The sequence below is a fragment of the Colletotrichum graminicola genome, assembly GCF_000149035.1.
Source record: "Colletotrichum graminicola M1.001 genomic scaffold supercont1.1, whole genome shotgun sequence".
NCBI lineage: Eukaryota > Fungi > Ascomycota > Sordariomycetes > Glomerellales > Glomerellaceae > Colletotrichum > Colletotrichum graminicola.
Genome location: NW_007361005.1, coordinates 1,587,423 through 1,606,244, shown reverse-complemented (window position 1 = coordinate 1,606,244; position 18,822 = coordinate 1,587,423). Strand labels below are relative to the sequence as shown.

General features: G+C 53.6%; 2 protein-coding genes across 2 annotated transcripts; one reads left to right on the top strand and one right to left on the bottom strand.

Annotated features, from left to right (window-relative positions):
* Positions 1-8,377: 8,377 nt before the first annotated feature.
* Positions 8,378-10,345, bottom strand: GLRG_00424 (aminotransferase class I and II; the record flags this gene model as incomplete). The annotated part of the gene is made up of 1 exon (XM_008091109.1): positions 8,378-10,345. One exon carries the CDS (start codon positions 10,343-10,345, stop codon positions 8,378-8,380), a length of 1,968 nt encoding a protein of 655 aa, XP_008089300.1.
* Positions 10,346-15,126: 4,781 nt separating this feature from the next.
* On the top strand, positions 15,127-17,801 carry GLRG_00423 (acetoacetate-CoA ligase; the record flags this gene model as incomplete). The annotated part of the gene is made up of 4 exons (XM_008091108.1): positions 15,127-15,342; positions 15,824-16,401; positions 16,460-17,611; positions 17,690-17,801. 4 exons carry the CDS (start codon positions 15,127-15,129, stop codon positions 17,799-17,801), a joined length of 2,058 nt encoding a protein of 685 aa, XP_008089299.1.
* Positions 17,802-18,822: the final 1,021 nt, after the last annotated feature.

Here is an 18,822-nt window from a genome sequence, read left to right as displayed (position 1 = left end):
GGGGGAAACTTGGCCCAGAGAATCTACGGGATTTGACGGCCTGCAAGATGAGAAAAGGCCCTGCTCTCTGCCCGCCGGTGGAACGCCGAACCGGCTGTGTCCAGTCCTGCCACTCCAACGCCCCCATCCATCGGTAATTGGGACCGAGCAGCCCGGCCGTTGCCAATCGCTAACCGGAAGTGGGCCCCGTTTACTGCCTCCGCTGCCTACCTGCATAATGGGGATTTACGATACCTAGTGTACCCAAGTACATGGACAAGTTGGTTGGCACTGAAATTGGCTTTTGGTATTGGATGGCCAAAATATAACAAGTAGACCGCCATGTCTAATGATGACTCTCGGGATTTCAGGTTTCTCGCCAGGATCGTCGACTCGGCTGCGTTGGATCTTAATCTTAAGCTTTCATCAAGCTCCCGGTCCAAACACGGAAAATAGAGTCAGAAACACGCGGTTGACGCAGCCGGAGACTCGGGAGAAGCCATGCGGTGAAGTCATTGTCAGATGCTTTCGCCGCTACCTCGTTGCTTTTCCTACCCCGTCCGAGCACCGTCTGGTCTTCCACCAACCGTGTCGCTCAGTCCCGACTACGGCTTTCCGGACGGATGGCCTCCCCTCCGTCGATTCCGTCTCAAACCCGTCCTGCCTTGCCTGACCTTGCCTTTCGACACGTCCAATGCTCGGATACCTCCGCAGCTGTTCTCCATTAACCCTAATCTTCACAGGAATCTTCGCTGACCTTGCCGCGAAGCGCTCCCCACCCACAGGCCTCCTATGTAGGATGGAGGTTGATTCCGTCGAGCGACCTATACCACGAAGAGGGGGGGAAACCCCGTCAGTACACTGCATCCCCAGGGTTCATACTGGTTCGCGTCAGTGTGCCAACTTTGTCATATAAAGCCCACACGACACTTTTTTTTCATCTACTACGTACAGAGTCGCTCCTTGCCTACCCGCCCTATGTAACCCATTGTTTTATGAATAAAAATGGTTAGATTCTATCGAGTCCGACAAACCCATCGCCCGCCGTCGGGCACCGGCTCCTAAGTGAGCCAAACGGAGCATACCCCTTGCCCTACGTTTCAATCGTGCATCTCTGTATGGAGCTCCGCCAGTCTAGGCCTCGGATCGCCCACAGACTACGCGTTCGCAGGCTTCCAGTCCGTTCCCACAAATCCTCAGTTAACCCATCCATCCAGTACAGTACGACCGCCCAAAAATCCTAATGAGGCATTTTAACATATCGAGAAGCTGTCGTCATGTCAAAAGGGCTAGCCAACGGCCTGCGCGACTTATCAGCCTGGGGGGGGGGGGGGCGTCCATCATTCGTGTACTTGTTACCACTCTATCCGTATACCTACCTAAGTAGTGGGCATGGGTCGATCGGTACCCATTGCTGTCATCATCGCAGTGTACTATCCGTCTTAGCCTTTTAGGGCGAACTCGCAACTACCACGGTTAAAGCTGCTGGTGCCCTTGTTTTTTAATTTAATTTCAACCAGAGAAACCCATACAAGGCTGTGGGCACATCGCTCGTGAGAAGGAAAAAAAAAAAGGTTATCGGCCGGGCATGTCGATTTTACTACCAGTAACTCTGCTGAGCGCCCTGCGTCGATCATCCTCTCCCGCTTCATCACCGCCATCCTGCCCGTCTCCCCACCGTCCCTACTTACGTGCCGTCCCTCATCGCAACTCTTTTGCTATTCCGCGGCCACCCGGCTGCTTTCGACATCGTCCGGACCCCCTTGCTGATGTGGCCTCTACCTTCGGTTGAAAACATGGGTCGTCTGTGGAAAACGCCCAACAACCCAACCCACATTGTCAGGTCTCGCTCTCGAAAGAACCAGGTCGATCCGTGACCGAGATCTGAAGAAAGGGAGAAAGTGAAAATCAAAGGGCCCCGAAATGCCCCTCCGTCATTCGTGGTCTGTGGTTCAGGCTTTCTGCCGACCCAGCACACCTCCAAGGGTCCAGTCGACATGCCGGCTGTCACGTATGGCAACCTTCCAAAACGACGCCAGAAAAGGTTGCTTCTACGCCACATGATTCCGGCCAGCCCCCCTTGCCATCTTGGACCATCCCGTTTCGTGAATGCTGTCTGTCTGTCTGTCCTGAATCGCCAACTCTCCACCCCCTCGCGTTGACATCACCATGTAACTGCCACATGCCACATTTCGCCAGCTCACAGCACCACTTTCCCCAGCAACACCTGGACTCCGAGGAGAGAAAGGCAGAGTCGCCAGATGCTATTCATCTCAAGCCTCCGACGCCGTGCTCGCTCATATGATGCCCCGACATCCGCAAGCTTACCTACCATCCGGACTGGCTCGCCGTATCTTCCGAAAATGGGTAAATACATCTACCGCACGATCCTTTTTTTCATTTTCAAGCAATCATCCCCCTCACGGCACATCCTCTGGGGGGCAGATGCAGACACACCTCGGTGCTATCAGACCGTCTCCAACTTGACGTATTCCCCTCTTGACTCAGGCTCTTGCCAGGGTCCAAATTAGAATTCGCTCGGCCGAGTCTCTACCCACCCCCTTTCCCTTTACTTTTGGCTTATTGAAAAGCCTCACACTGGTCTTTCCTCGGGCGGTCCCGTCGTAAAGTCTGCCACCCGACCAAGTTCCCGATACCAAAAAGTCCGTGCTAAGGCTTCTCGACAGGTGGGGGGCAGGGTTGCCGGAACATCTTGATAAATTTACAAAGGTCCCTTTTTCTGGTGATCATGTTCAACAATTACACATATTCTCTGTTCCTCTTAATACTCAGCCGGCGGCCAAGTGGTTTGAGCAGACTAGTGTCCCGTTTATTGTCAGCTACCGGTGTGGCGCATGCCCACCAATTGACTTCACTGAGCTAGCCGATTCAAGCATCTCCAAACACCTGTACTTGCCGACTCCGGCCTAGAAGCCGGGCACGCCCTGGCGTCTATGCACCGGCATTGCCAGTGTATTGCAACCACAGTATAGCGGACCGGCACTTCGGTTTAAAAGCGCCCCATTGTATCTACATCGCTCCGCCTCTATACCGCACATGTCCAGCTTTCTCGCGTAATATTGACTATTACTCGTTTGTTTGACTGCAGAAGTGGCGTACTCAATTTGGGCCACTAAAAGAAATTTACGAGCCTCAGATATAGTGCTGCTACACATACAGCGTTCATAAGATTGTCTGTAGTCGAGCATCGATCTCCTCGCCCAAACTTAACACTATACGCTTACGCGCGATAGTAGCTCCTGCCCGACTTGGGTTAAGGTGCTAATTCGATGTATAGTGCGAAATTCACTTAAGAACTGTACCTCATAACCGGCTCCACGTAGTGTTTGCTGGACACCACGCTATGGAGTGCACAGAAGGCCCACGAGTATGCTGACAAAATCAAGGAGAGTCTTTGTCCTCTCAGCCGGCGCTGCCCCTCTGTTGGCCTGCAGGAATGGCGGGGGGGGGGCATCAAACGCCTCGATGTCTCCATGAGGTCCGATCCCGCCTAGCAGCATTTGCCATCCCGAGCTGCCGTCATCTCTCAGCAAACGTTGTCATCATCCACCCTTATTTTCGAGGTTTGAAGCTTCTTGTTCGGTTAGAGGGGCCTATACGTTCTTATTCGGGAACTATTGGCAGAATCCCGCAACTAGGTTGTTGGGGTCCTTGCGTCAAGGTCGACTATGAAGGCTATTTCTGCATATTCATGGATGCCGCTCGCCCATCATCTGAGCTTACGGAACCTCCCAGGACAGATTTCATGTCGCAGTAGAGCTGCTACCAGACCCTCTTCGCCGCCTCCTGTCGTTCTCGCGGCTTCACGAAGTCGGGAATTGTGTAGCAGCGATTCTAGGCAATTCTGGGATCGCGATGTGCCTCTGTCGACCTCAGCAGTAAATCCGTGACTAGGAAAGCTTAGAAGACTTGCTTGAAAGCCTGAGCGATCGACCTCGAACCATTAGTCTCTCACGCTTCATCTTCTCGCCACCAGTAAGTGAAGTGGTGACAACGAGGTTCAATGGAGACACGAAAAAGCACCAGGAAGAGTAAGTGAGTGCTTGCAGTCAGCTGCGAGACTTTGAAGTGAAGAGGATATTCCTTGATCTCTTGTTCCAATCCGTTATCATACACTCATGCCAACTCATAGCCACAGCCAGTATCCAGCCAGTATACTCTCAGAGCTAATTATCTCACTCCATGTCCCTTCTTTCTGTCTTGTACCCTTATCAACACGCCATATCGTACACAGTAAAGGTTTTCTGTTCTTTCTAGAACGATGGCCATATCATCCCCTTGTTCAACAGCTGGTTTCTAACATCCAATAAAACGTCCTTAGTCAAAAGTAGACGCATCCAACAACCAAATTCCGTCTCAGCGGTAGCCGGCTCGATCGAGACCGTATTTGAGAAGGTTGATCTGCTCAATAACGGTGTAGGCTACGGGATTCGTCATCATTTATCATCTGTCCGGCTTGTAGTGTCCGTCGTGTCCGATGGCTTTGAAGGATACTCATCAAGCAGCTCTTTCTTCAAGCCTCGTTGCACCTTGAGTTGGGTCAATCCATCCAGTCTTCTCTTCTTCATCGGTCCCATGCTTCTATGAAGAGTTTTGACATGGTCCTCAACGTTTTCGGCGTAACCATAAGGGGTATGTTGTCGATCAATGAGCCGGCTGTCTGTACCGGATGCGCTAGTCACACTTGTGTCGTTAGAACTGCTAGCAATATTGACGTTATGCTTGCGCATAACTGACTGCGATTCAACATTTCTTGGTCGAGAAACTCCTGTTGGATCTTGCCATTCGGTTGTTTGACGCTTGCTCGTTGCTGTCTCGGGCTCGAATCGTTTGTCCCGTACGCGTTTTTTCTCTGGCCCGTCTTCCTGGATTGACTTTGGGCTACAAAAGGAAGATACTCTTCGTTTATGGCTACGGTCAGGCCATCCATTGGAAGATCGGAGTTCCTCAATAAGCTGTTTCTCGGACAGAGGTGAGTTTCTTCCCGGCTGAACTTGTGCTTTGCCTTTGCGAATAGGTGCCCAGGGGCCATCGGGTTGCGGAACAGGGCCTCGCAGCTCTCCAGCTTGACGATGGCGACCATACAATTCGTGTTTAGAGGGCGGGCAGTAGTCGCCAGTCGGAATATGATTGCTTTCCTTCGGATCATTCAGTAACTGAGATGGAATTGAACCACGGTAGCCACTGCCATTGCCTAAGCCTGTATCAGTCCAATTCATGAATTTGATTCTTCAACTGAGCCACCCAAGCCGCACGGGACAAGAGAACACTACTTCGACTCAAAGAGTATACCGAAATATGCAAACGATATGCCGAGAGACTTACCGCGAGAGTGATGTGCAGCAGATGCTGCTGCAATGCCGCGATCGAGGGCAGTAGCTCTATGGGGGATAGGGAGCGTTCGACTTCGACGTCTGCCCATCCTTAATCCATTCCTGGCATCCTTCTCAACAGGAGAGGAGGGCATGCTTCCTGTCTCTGCCGAATATTTTGCGTTTGCGAATTTGGTAACGGGATATTGCTCTTCGTACAGGGGGCCAGGTAAAGTCTTGATGGGTATCAAGCCCAAGGTGCTGGGGTCCACTCTACGCTGATTTAACACCTTTGGCTTCTGATCTGATGTTGTGGCTCTCCATGAGCCTGGAGTGACCTGAGGGGACGTATTTGACGGCGATGTGGCTGGTAGCACAGTGTTGTCCCTCACTCCTGATACCGCGTTTGGCGGGATTTTGCGTATGCCGTGCTCTTTGTATATGCCCAAGTCTTTTGCAACATCCTTATTGGAAGTGAAAGATCGTGAAGACTCAGCTGAAGCAAGTCTTTCGCTTAGCTCGAGCCCAGCTGTTATTTTCGATGGGGTGTCCTTTTTCAAAGCGTTCTAGGTTTTGGAAGCGCGGGCATCCTGACGGGGGGTTTGAGAACCTGGTACGCAGACCTGCTTCGGCACCGCTTCAACGCGGATGGAAGGCTTGGCTGCTCTGATCGCCATATTGAACACCAGGTTGAAGCCACTGGCGCTACGAGATGTCCTCGCAGTTGTCAATTTCTTCTCCTGTGTACCATTCTTGGCAGCGGTTGACGCCTGGCACGTTTTGCCTTTCGGTGTTTGGAATATCTTTTCTACTTCTGACTTAGACACATAATCCTTCGGCGAGAAATGCGACTCTGGAGTTGTGTCTTGAGGTGTTGTCGCGTGTTCAAGGTCGGATGGGAACCAATAAGCTTGCGATGACCGACGGTTCGAAATGCCCACGCCGTCGCCGATTACTGCTGGTTTCGTGTTCTCCGTTTGCTTTAGCTCCGACTTTATGACACCCCTATCACTAGCTCTGGCATGTGGTGTTATCTTATTCTTCCGGTCAGAATCGTCAGAGTCATCGTCTTCAAGGATGAAACCCGAAACCCGAGTGCCCCCCAAAGCATTTATAGCTACTTCATCTTCGTCGATAGCGGAGTCATGCGTGCTGAATGAATCTGTCTCTGGGAAAAAACCGGTTTGGTAGGAGCGGCTTTCCAACTTGGCTGCGACCCTGAGATTTCCGATATGGTTGTCGCTTGGAGATGACGGAATCCTCAAGGGAGACGAAGGGGCTGGGAAATACATAGCTGGGCAGTCCAGGGAAGAGCTGCCACGAGCTGGGTCGCCCTGTTCGACAAAGAGGCTCCCGTGACTATTCTGGGTTCGAATATCGATATCATTGCTGGGTCTAGCCTCCAAACGAGACATGTCGCGGGATTTTCTCAGACGACTCGAAGCCGCAGGCTGGGGTACTGGCACATATTCGGTCGACGGCGAGGGTCTTTCGTCTGAATGAGGTTTCCAAGTGAGATTTGCGTGCTGATTGTGATCGACTGGCAATGAGAAAGACGAAGGTGGTTGAGTCGGGCTACAAGAAGTCTTGGTAGAGTCTCTGGAGGAACTAATCTTGAAGTTCTGCTGATAGATTACCGAAGCAATGCCGGGTGCTCGAGGTGGTGACTCGGCGGCTGCCCAGGAATTCGTCGGTTGGTAGCGGTCGTAAGTGCCGCACAAGCTGTAGCTGTCATCATCATATACGCCGATAGTTTGACTATGGGTAGCATATGATCTTCGGGGAGTAGAGTTCGAAGGGCGGAGGGGCGGTAGCGATGTGATGGCCGAGTCCAGGTGGTGTTGCGAAGTCTCTTGAGATGACTCGTGATCGGACGCCAGGTTAGTCGGCACAGAGCCGTGGCGAGGGCGGTTTTCTGTCATAATGATGAACCGCCCGTCTCACCAAACATTCCAACGTCGTTACTTGCTTCGACAAAACTCTGCAAAGGGCAACAATGCCGAAGAAGTAAAGAAAAAGACAACAGTCCAGGAAGGGACAAAAAATGAGCGTTGAAGAATAATTCTCCAAAACCCGCGCAAGTAAAAATGGGATGAAGCAAGATGTTTGTCGAGTGATAGAGGATGAAGGAGGGTGGTGATGTGGGCGGTGGAGCTTCGGTGGAAAACAAATCGGCTAGGAACGAGAACCACATATGAAGATAAACAGGAGAGCTTGAATACAGGGAGTGGTTTAATTCAGATCTCGGTGGCCACCTCAGTAGGTCCTAGGTAGGTCGTTCGGTAGTGCCTACCTCTTCACGTCCAAAGTCCAGATGGAAGGAACAATCTGTCTTGAGACGGAAGGAACAATGGGCTAGGAGTATGAGGGAGGATAATAAAAATGAGCAGCCGAATCACAGAAAAAGTTCTGAAAATCAGCAGAAGGGAAATAACAAGGGTCTCGCATCGCTAATGGGATTGCAAGTTATATATTGGGCGGGTAGGCGCAGCGGAGCAGCTGAAGGCCGGTCGCCTGGCTCTCGTGTAAGTCATGATACAATGCTACGCAGAACTGAGCATAACCCGCCTAGAGAGGCTCCACAGGAGACAATGATGCTGAAGATCCAAGTCACCAATTACCTAGGTAGAGAAGTCAATAACTATTGCCCATCACTTGTTGTGCGACCAAGAGAGTGTCCGATAAAGGGTATGTCCATTACTCTAAGCTGCCTTAGGTGTCTATATTTCTCAGCTCCTTGGAGCCTAATACTACTACTTATATTGGTACGGTGCCGTAGCACATGAATTCGTTCGCTATTCCGATCATTACTCCCAAAAACGCCAGGGCCATGCAGGCTCTCTCCCAAACAAGGATAATAGACACTCAATATTGATATAACAAGCATCATGCAAAGGCGGGGTTGAATACAAGGCACAACCCCCCCCCCCCTTCTTTACCCGAGAGACGTTGCTTCATTGCTCCGTTCAGTCCGCGCCTCGTCACTGTCTGACCCAAAGGGTCTGACCAGTCGTGAAATATTCTCGCGTTGTAAGTCTCCAACTTTGATTGCAAAGGCATGTATTTTATCGCAAGCGCATCTTGGCATCCTGGACACCGCGAGCTATAACATCCTCGAGCTTCCAGCGAGGGGGCTTGTAGGTGCCTTCCAAGCCGTTGGCCTTGCGCCAGTCCTTTTCGTTTTCAGGAGTGACGCCTTCGGGAAGAGGCTCTTGGCCGCCTGCAATGCCGGTGGAAAATCTGATTTGGAGCTTATCGGCAACCTCGTCAACCGCCGTGAGAAGTCTGTCAAGATCGTCCTTGTTGTGGGCCGAAGAGACGCAGAACCGGACACGCGAGCTGATGAGCGGCGTTGCGGGGTAGCCGACAATGACGACAGAAATCTTACGTTTAAGCATCTCGTGACTGAAGGCGGGCATCTTGCCAGGGTTGTAGAGCATGACGGGGATAATGGGAGAGTCGTCGTGGCCGTAGACGATGAGGCCCAGACGCTTGAGACCGAGGCGGAGGTAGCGGGAGTTGAAGGCAATACGTTCCAGGCGCTCCGCACCCTGGCCGGGGCAGAGCTCACCGGTGATCAGGCGGAGGGAGGCCAGAATCTGCATAAGGACGGAAGGCGCAGGCGACTCGCCCAAGATGGTTGCGGCGTTGGAGCTGCGCAACTTGTCGATGATGCTCTTCTCGGCAGCAACGTAGCCACCGTTGGCGCCAAAGGACTTGGTGAGTGTACCCATGAGAATATCAACGCGGCTGGGGTCGATGCCAAAGTAGTCGCAAACTCCACGGCCGCGGGGACCAACGGCGCCAATGGAATGGGCCTCATCAATGAAAAGATAGAATTTGTACTTGTCCTTGAGAGCCATGATACCAGGCAGGTCGCACATGGTTCCCTCCATGGAATACAAGCCCTCGACGGCGACAAGAATCTTCTTCCATGGGCGATGGGTGCGAGGCTGACCCTGAGAGATGGCCTCACGGAGCTTGCGCTCGAGATCGACAACGTCATTGTGCTTGAAGGAGGAAATGACGGCACCAGAGAGACGAGCACCAACTCTGATGGAGGCGTGGTTCAATTCGTCGGAGAGAATGAGGCAGCCCTTGGACACAAGTGCAGGGAAAGAGCTGGCGTTCGTAACGAAACCCATTGAGAAGACCATGGAGGCAGGCTTGCCGACGAATGATGCGATCTCCTTCTCGACCTCGAGAGCCAAGTCCGAAGTACCAACATCAGCACGAGGGCTGCAGGTGCTGAGGGAGTATTTCTTGACGCATTCCTCGACGGCGTCGGCGCAAGGGCCCTCGGATTGGGCAAAGCCAAGGTAGTTGTAGGAGCTCATGTTCAGGGTCTCGGTATGGGTGCCGGTGTAATTGTAGGTACGGTTGTAATCCCTGGACTCGCGATCCATGAGGGTTATGTAGCGACCAGGAACGCCAGTAATGGGGCGCGCGAAGCAGTCGTCAATGCGCATCTTCAGACGACGGACATAGAAATTGTCAAAGTCCTCGTTCAAGGGGGCATATCCATTCTGGGGCTTGAGGGCCTGGTAATGCTTCTTGTCGCCGAAGCGCTTGCCAAAGAAGTCGCGGGCATGGCCGAACAGAATGAGAATCAGATAGCTGATGTAGGTGGTGAGGACGTAGTAGTAGGGCGGCTCATCAATGATGGGCGGGTCGAGCGGCTTGCCGTCGTTGGACTTGCTCACGTATCGGTGACTAGGGTGAAGGAGAGGACCGAATTGAGCATCGAAGCGTCTCTTCTTCTCCGTCTCTACCATGGAGGGAGGGGAAAAGAGAGTAGTAGGCGGTTCGTTGGTATCCGGCTCGCCAGCGGTGGCGGTTGAGAGGGAAATGGTGGGGAGCGAGATGGTGGAGGGAGTGATTTGGGTCGAAGAAATATTTTGCTGCTGCATGGCCAAGAGGGCTTGCTGGGCTGTCTGGTGGTCCTTGTCCTTGGCGCCCTTGGGAGAGGTGAAGAAGTTGGCGATGCGGTTGCCGGAACGAGAGGGTCTCCTTTCTTTCTCGGTAAGCGGCATGGCGGAAGGGTGAGAGGTCGAGAAGGGATTCGCAATTCTACGGGGCATTGCTGAAATGCGATACAACCGACTGCGGACGGACGGGTGATTGGGATGGAAAAGGGGGCGTCGAGGTCTGCAGGGCGACCAGGCGAGCGTTAGATCAAGGTATTTGACGAAGACGATGCAATGCTCTCAATGATGAAGTCGAGGATGGAGGGTGCGCTGTAGAGGAAGAGAAACAGTCGGTCAGCAAAGGCTGCGTGCATCTGAAGGGTTGGCCAGATGTGATGGAAGAAGTAGAAAAGAGTTGGAGGTTTGAGAAATAGGGAAATTGTCGGTCAGGATGTCAGTGGCGCACTCGCGGTCGCAGAGGGAGAGCCGGCGGCCACTAAAAAATAGACCCGCTAGGATTACTGGGAGCCATGGCACTCGTCCGACCTCCTTGAAAGGTTTGATGGAAGCTCAAACGAGACAAGAAAGGAAGCGCTAAATGCACGCTTGAGGGGCCACTAAGGCCATCGATGTGCCGGATCGACGAATTGGGTTGGATTGGAGGCGGGTGATGATAAACAACGGTCAACACTTACCAGGAAGCGCCGTTACCAGCTACTCAGATGATAGATAGCCGGAAGTCGGAGGTTGGAGAGGATCCAATATGTGCACGAAGACCCAGCACACCACCTGATCTCTGATGGCCCTTTCTGCTTTGCAACTGGGTTGAGTTGCGAATTGAAAGAAGAACGGGTGAGGGTGTCAAAGAGAGAGAGAGAGAGATAGAGAGAGTGTGTGTGCGTGTGTAGAGAAAGCTATGAGAGGAAGGGAGGGAGAGAGAGAGGATGGATTATCGATGCCTGGTCGTCGTGCGATGGGATTGGACCGTGATTTTAGGTAAATTGGGTGCGGGTGGACTTTTTTTTCTTTTCTTCGGGAGCCTTGTCGGCTGGAAGTAACCTTTCGGCGAAAGTGGGCGACGAGGTACGCGCAGAACTCAGGAGAGTCTTGTTTCTGTGGTGGCCTGTGCCTTTTGTTCGACAGATGCCTGTGATTGGCCCACCACCGGACAGTTCGGGAAGTCGCGTGGCAAGGCGAGGCCACAATAGAGCACAAGTGACGAGCAAGTACTAGGTATTTAGGTAGGCAAGTCAAGTAAACGGACGAGGAATAGTAGCAGCGAGTCGATATTGAAGTAGGTGTATCCACGACTTGGTCCTACGTCACGCCGATGGTTGTCGTTGGTTATTTGTCTTATTGACCTTGGAGGGAGAAACAAGCCAACAAGGAAGGTCCTCAAAAGTGAGATCGAGATACACGCACGCACCCACACACCTGAAAGTATCAGCGTGGTGTGTGAGAGTATGAGTGTGTGTGTGTGGGTGGGGGGGGTGGGGGGGGGGGAGAGTAGGTGCTATGGGGAGAGACTTCTTGTCCTCTGCGTATTTCAATCTCTTGGTCCCGAGGGAGACTGACAGTTCGTCAATTTCGTAGGAAAGGTGATGTCGGGAAGACGAACGACAAAGAAGGGGGAGGCGTCGAGCAGAAGAGTTGAAATGGACAACGGACAAGTCGGGAACAAAGACGATCCCCACCCCCGAACAAGGCGGAAAGTGAAGGGGTAAAACAACACATTGTGTTAATGCTGAGGGTATCCATATTGAGCGGCAAAATTACCGGGCTTACGGAGTACGTCACGGCCTTTTTCTTTCCTCCCGCAATGGCCTGAGTATTTGCTGTGCCATCAGGGCTCCAATGGATTGCAATGCACTCTCTCTCTCTCTCTCTTTTTTTTTTTTTTGCCATGATGATAAACGGGGCCTTTTGCTGTCGTGCAAGTGGCTCCCCCCTCTCCCTGTCAGCGTATCATTCAACTTTGAAGATCGGCATCGACACGACTTCTTCCTGCAACCCCTGCTCCCCGACAGGTCCGGGCTCAACGCTGTTTGTCTTTGCACGGTTGCCTCCCCGCTGGGTTGGTTTGCCTTGCCTCTCGTTTCTCGCCCTGGCTACGGAGTACAATGAGTGCAACGACACATCGGTGGTGTATCCGTACCTGATGGTAAAAACTACTGCCCAGCCCACCCAGCGAGACTGGCAACTCAACTCCGTCATCCCCCCTGATAGTCCAACACCTGATTCTCGCTCAAAGTTCATGGCCCTCGGTGGACTCTTCGTCAAGCAAGACAACATCAACCCTGTCGTCGAGCCCATCAAATAGTGTAGCGAACTACACTCCAATCCACTCTAACCCAGTCGAAGTGATTTCGGCTATTGGGCATATCCCGCTTGGCCCCTGCGCCTTACTGCTCTCGGGGCTCGTCCATTCATCCATTGGGAAGTCGATCATGCCCATTGATCACGCGCGAGAAAAGGGGGAGAGGAGGAGGATCGAAGCCTAAGAGGCTGCCCGAACGACGCGGTCGAAACGGACGCACCGGATTCTGTTGCTGACTGATAATGGGACATTGCTGTCACTGCACTCCCAGCTCACCCGCTCCCGGATGCACTGGCAATGGCAATGGCGCAATAGCCCAATGACATTGGCTGCTGGCTGATTTCACTATTCCGTACAGCTGCAATGCATCGCAACCTCGCCATCCTTCCGTAATGCAGCCTTTGCAGACACCCAGAGGCTCTCTCTTCGTCCAGGGTATGGTGTGCATGACGGGAAGAGCTGGCTGGGCTAGGAGCTAAAAGCTGCCAGCCCAGTGTCGTCGTTCCAGCTCCCGCCGGCCATCGCCGTCAACCACCCTCGCCATTCGACGGCCCGCTCTTGCTTAGCCTTAACGATGCTCTTTGGCCGCCCTGTCCATGGTTCCAAGCTGGGCTGTCAATCAGCCTTGCTTGGCCAACAAAGCACAACCCCATGGAACCCCCCTGCTCGTCTGCCCATCGACAGCCCTCTCCTCAAATCGAGGCCGTCCGATGGCGGTGCTGAGAGGGGTTGCAAATGACGTTACCGCCTAAACAATCATGTTGGACGTGTCTTTTCGGCAATGCGTTCAACACAATGCAGCTTGTCAAGTACTTGACGACCCATATCTGCCCAACTCAATGCCGTTGGCCATGTCCGTCAGCGATTGCTTGGGGCATAACGAAGCATCGATGGCCCTGCAAGCCGGACTCACCGACAGCGCATCAGCAGAGCTGATGCCGACCAATTGCGGCACACTCAAATGTGCATGCGAATTCCCTCGGCGCGCGAGCCCCCCCATCAGCCACGAGCCAGAGTGCACAGCGCACGCGACTTTGACGATGGGGGCAAGACGTTGCGAAGGTGGAAAGGCAAAGCAAACGACGCGCTCGGTTGATCGGCTGATGAAATGTCGAACGAACCGGGACGCACCGTCTGTTAACCGTTCACTTGGATATTATACCGTTGCATAAAGCCGAGTTGGAGGTGCGTCCAGTCCATAGCGAGTCAACAACTACCTAGACGCTGCTTCTTTGTTCCCATGTTTCTTCCTTTAGGCGGCCCCCTTCATCTTTCTCGGGTATGTACGACCCACGTCGCATCGGCTACTCGACCGAGGCGCTATTCGGCTGCGTTAGTTAACAATCTCGATCCCCGGATGGCCGAATACCCTGCCGCGGCCCCCGCCAGATGATGGTGATGATGATGATGCTTACTCGGGACCTTCGGCGCAGCCAATGACAAAAGTCGCGCACAATCTCGGGTCCCTGTGCTGGATTACTCCTTCAACGTGGATTTGCAGAAGAGGTCTGAAGAGCGTGGTGAATTACGACCCGTTAGCTTTGCAGGCTTCTCCCCAGCATAGCGTCCAATTCTGAGACGGTATCCTGTCGCTTGGATGTCGTTATCGACACCAAGTGTTGCTATCCGTCCGTACCTTGATCGAGTCCAGTGAGCTGGATCGGGGGGGCCGCATGGGTGCACCAGCCACAGCGCGGAATGGGCAAGTCTTCAACGTCCAATGCCATAAACGCTTCGGTCCAGTGTCTCAAGCCTTTGAGGGTCTTAGGTAAGGTGTGCCTTGCATGGCCTCACATGCCTTGTGGAGCTGGAATGTGGGGAGAGCTGCGCGCAGGTACGCATTTACACCGTCCGGTAGGTACCTCGTGAAGAAGGAGGGCACAGCACACCACGGTCCCCCGATCACAACAGAGCGTCGATGACTCTTTTGTCTGAGATGCTGAGAGGGTCGTCAAAGTCTCCATTGACGTGAAAGAGAAAGAGCAGGTTCACGCAGGTGCTCTGGTTCGAACGGGCAACCGTCGAGATCCAGTTCGAAACGGAAATATACCAAGTTACATACCTACCTACCTACCTTATCTACTAGGTACCTAGGTAGATACCAGTTTAGCTGCACTCTCCAGAAGCATTGACTACTGAGCTTGCTTATGCTCACTACCTAATAGCTGCTGCAGCAGCGTACCTAGGTACTTGGTGCCAATTCCTCCCCCACCCCCGGACTCCGGCTCTTTTATGTACCTGCCTACCTTAGGTAGGTAGGTAGGTACATACAGCTGCTTTCTCAACCCTTTACCCCCCTTCATTTTGTCTTTCTTTTCGGAATGTACCCTCGGAATCGACCCCTCGGATTGCAGCGGCCCAACTTCCCTCCCTCCACTCCGGCCGAGATCTCAACTCAAGAAGTATCGCATACAACAATTTTGAAAACATTTCCGACCCCTATCTCCTCGTAGCCGTGATATCAACTGCTCAGGCTTCGCGAATCTGGAGCGTCATTCGCTCTTTTTTTCTTTTTTCTCTTTCTCTCCCACTGTCACTCGCGCACCGTCCCATCCACTCCCCCTCTCAATCCGTCCAATTTTCGCCCAGCATGACTATCACCGGTGTCACGCGCAATGAGCTCTGGCGGCATCCGGACCCCACCGCGACTCCAATGTGGGCATTCCTTCTCCGGGTGAACTCCAAGTACGGCCTCAAACTGGCAGACTACCCCGGTCTGTACAAGTGGTCCATCGAGAACGTGGCAGAGTTTTGGGAGGAGGTCTGGCACTTTGTCGGCATCACAGCCTCCAAGCCCTTCGACAAGGTACGCTAGCCAATGCCATTCGTCATATCCCAAACTCAACCCAACCCTCATCATGTCTTGCTTCGCTCTGCTTGGCGCGCCTTGACTCCCTGGATCAAGGCGGAGTGCGGAGAAGAAAACGAGGTTGTGTGGCATCAGTGTGAGAGAGACCGAATCAAACTCTACGCGAGTGCCAGAGACGTCCCCAATAAGATGCAGCGACCAAATCGTCAATACCATCCTCACCAGTCTTGAACCCTCGCTATAACCTCTTTCGAGAACCTTGGTGTTGGCGTTGGGTGAGGCGGATGGCTATGCGGCCATGGCACAGCTTTGCATGATTATCGCCCTCAAAGGTCGAGTCATGCAATGAGCCATCCATTGGCTCGTAGGAACGCTATTGCCCCAAACTAAATAACCTCCAAAAGCGGCGCCCGTACCGCCTACCATGATATTTCATCCCCCCGCGGACCAGTAGCTGACCCGGCCTGGCTACCTCTAGGTCCTGCCGCTCAATGCGCCCATGTACCCGCGTCCCGACTTTTTCGAGGGCTCCCGTCTCAATTTCGCCGAGAATCTACTCTTCCCCGCGAACGCCGCCGTCGACCCCACAGCCGTCGCGACTATCACCACGACCGAACTCGGCCTTCCCGTCTCCACAACATGGGCCGAGCTCCGTGATGCCGTCCGCCGCTGCTCTGCCGGTCTCCGAGCCCGCGGTGTCCGGTCTGGCGATATCGTTGCGGGCTTCGTGTCTAATCATGTACAGGCTGTCGTTGCCTCCCTCGCTGCTGCTTCTATCGGGGCCATTTGGACCGGCATCAGCCCCGACAACGGCATCAGCGCCGTGCTTGACCGTCTAGCTCAGATTGGACCCAAGGTTCTCTTTGCCGACAACGGCACCGTGTACAACGGCAAGGAGTGGAGCAGCACTGAAAAGACGGAGGAGATCGTCAGGGTTCTGATGCAAAACGGTCTCGAGCTTGTTGTTGTCATCAACAATGTTGGTTGTGATCTTGGTATGGATGGTCTGACGGCCACGGGAGTTGTTGCAGAGGAATACGACTCCTTTTTGCAAAGGTATGGGAACTCCCTCCCGCATTCCCTCCCCTTGTTCTTTCTGCTGACCGACAAGAAGCGCCCCTGACGTGCCCCTAAAGTTCGAGCAGCTCCCCCCCTCACACCCCCTCTATATCCTCTACTCCAGCGGCACGACGGGCCTGCCCAAGGCCATTGTGCACACGGCCCTGGGTACTCTCATCCAGCACAAGAAGGAACACGCCTTGCACAGCTCCCTTGACTCGTCCTCGGTATTGCTCTACTTTACGACTACCTCGTGGATGATGTGGCACTGGTCGCTCTCTGCTCTTGCCGTCGGCGCCACTATCGTCCTTTACTCCGGCTCTCCCTTCAAGCCCCATGGCCATCTGTCACTCCCACGGCTCCTCTCCGACCTCCGTGTGACCCACTTCGGCACATCCGCCGCCTACCTCATTACCCTCGAGGCAAACGCCGTGTACCCCGTCAATGAGCCCGGTATCGACCTCTCAGCCCTCGAGGCGATCTACTCCACCGCCAGTCCCCTCCCGCCTTCCACCTTCTCTTTTGTCTACAAGGCCTTCCCGTCCAAGGTCAACCTCGCCTCCATTACGGGCGGAACCGACATAATCTCCCTCTTTGGCGCCCCGTGCCCTCTCCTTCCCGTCCGTGTTGGCGAAATCCAATGTGCCGGTCTTGGAATGGCCATTCACGCTGTCGACTCCCTTTCAGGTGAACCCCTCACTGACCCATCCCACCCGGGCGATCTCGTCTGCACGGCTCCCTTCCCCTGTCAACCTCTGACCTTCTTCGGCACCGGAGGCGACGAAAAGTACAAGGCGGCCTACTTCGAACGCTTCTCCAACATCTGCGGCGCCAAGGGCGCAGTGTGGCACCACGGGGACTTTGTGAAGATCCCAAACCCAGCGACAGGGTCGCTCGTCATGCTCGGCCGATCTGACGGTGTCTTGAAGCCCGCTGGTGTGCGTTTTGGCAGCGCCGAGATCTACAATGTTCTCGCGCATTTCTTCGCTTCCGAGGTAGAGGATGCCGTCTGCGTAGGTCGAAGACGCGCCACGGACGTCGACGAGACAGTATGTCTCTTCGTCGTGTCCGCCGCGGGACGTCAATTCGATGATGAGCTCCGGGCAAAGATCAGGAGTGTTATTAAGAGGGAGCTGAGCCCGAGGCACGTTCCTGGTGTTATTGAGGAGGCAGGTGGCGGCATCCCGAAGACGGGCAACGGGAAGAAGTAAGTCTCATAGACGTTTCCTTGTCTTAATGGGAGTAGTGCTACTGAAGTCGAATTGAGAGCTGACAACTGATACAGGATCGAGGTGGCGGTCAAGCAGATCCTCTCCGGCATGGACATCAAGACAAACGCGAGCGTCGCTAACCCCGAGGCTTTGGAGTGGTTTCGCACGTGGGCTGCGTCGCATTAGATCTCTTCTTCCTTTTCTTTTTGTGAGATGCCTGTGTGCGAGGGATGTTTCCCCTCGCCGCTTGGCCCTGGTTTTGCTACGCCTCGGCAGGTCAGGCTAAGTTATGCATACAGTACTAGGTCATTAGTATTTGGACAGCAATAAGGGTAACATAATGCCTGCCTCATATAACTCAGGGCTAATCAAACCGGTTGTTATGACATTTTGGTGTAAATTCGTTGTACATGTGGACTGCATGGAGGAATCCTAGCTGGTTGGTTGGTCCCCGTTATTGCCGTCAAAAGACTGACGATCCAGTGCTGTAGTAAACGGGAGGGGTCGAGAGGGCAAAAGGTTGGCGGAATGTGATTTGCTTTGCTCGGTCGAACTCGGCTGGTCGTTGGTTCTAAAGACGGAAACGGAGTGGATGTTCGGTGTTGGTTGTGTTTCATTCGTATGTAAATCATCAGTGTTGGTGGTCTCTTGTGCGTGACCACCCCTCCCAATCAGGAAAGTTGGCCAGCAGCGTATTGGTTTCCTTCCAGGTCCGGATCAACGTGCTCGCATTGGAGGAGATACCAGTTACTGGCCACCAGGGGGGGGGGGGATCTCCAGTTGTGTATACATTAGCGTGGGGGTTTTTTGCGAGGGGTGTGTGAATACGTACGATGGAGAAACCCCTCACGCCTCGCTCGCGTGCTCGCCCATCTTCGACAAACCAATCCCGACCAACGGCCGCCCGGAGCAGCGGGCCACTTCTGTCTACCTGGTGCGCCCACACGCCCTCGGGACGGACCGGCTAGGCTGCAGCTGCAGGTCTGACAAGGAGGAGGACAAGAAGAAGGAGGAGGAAGGGACGGGGTACATTGGATCTTGCACGTTTCTGTCATCTTATCGTTACGAGCAGCCCTCCTACGGCGGGATCACTCAGGGCCACAGGGTGTGCAATGGAATGGTTTTGGAATAGAAGCCATCACTGCTTGGGATTTTGCGGGCTACACAAAATCGAAAACAAGCAATTAGAAGTCACGATCCAAATTGC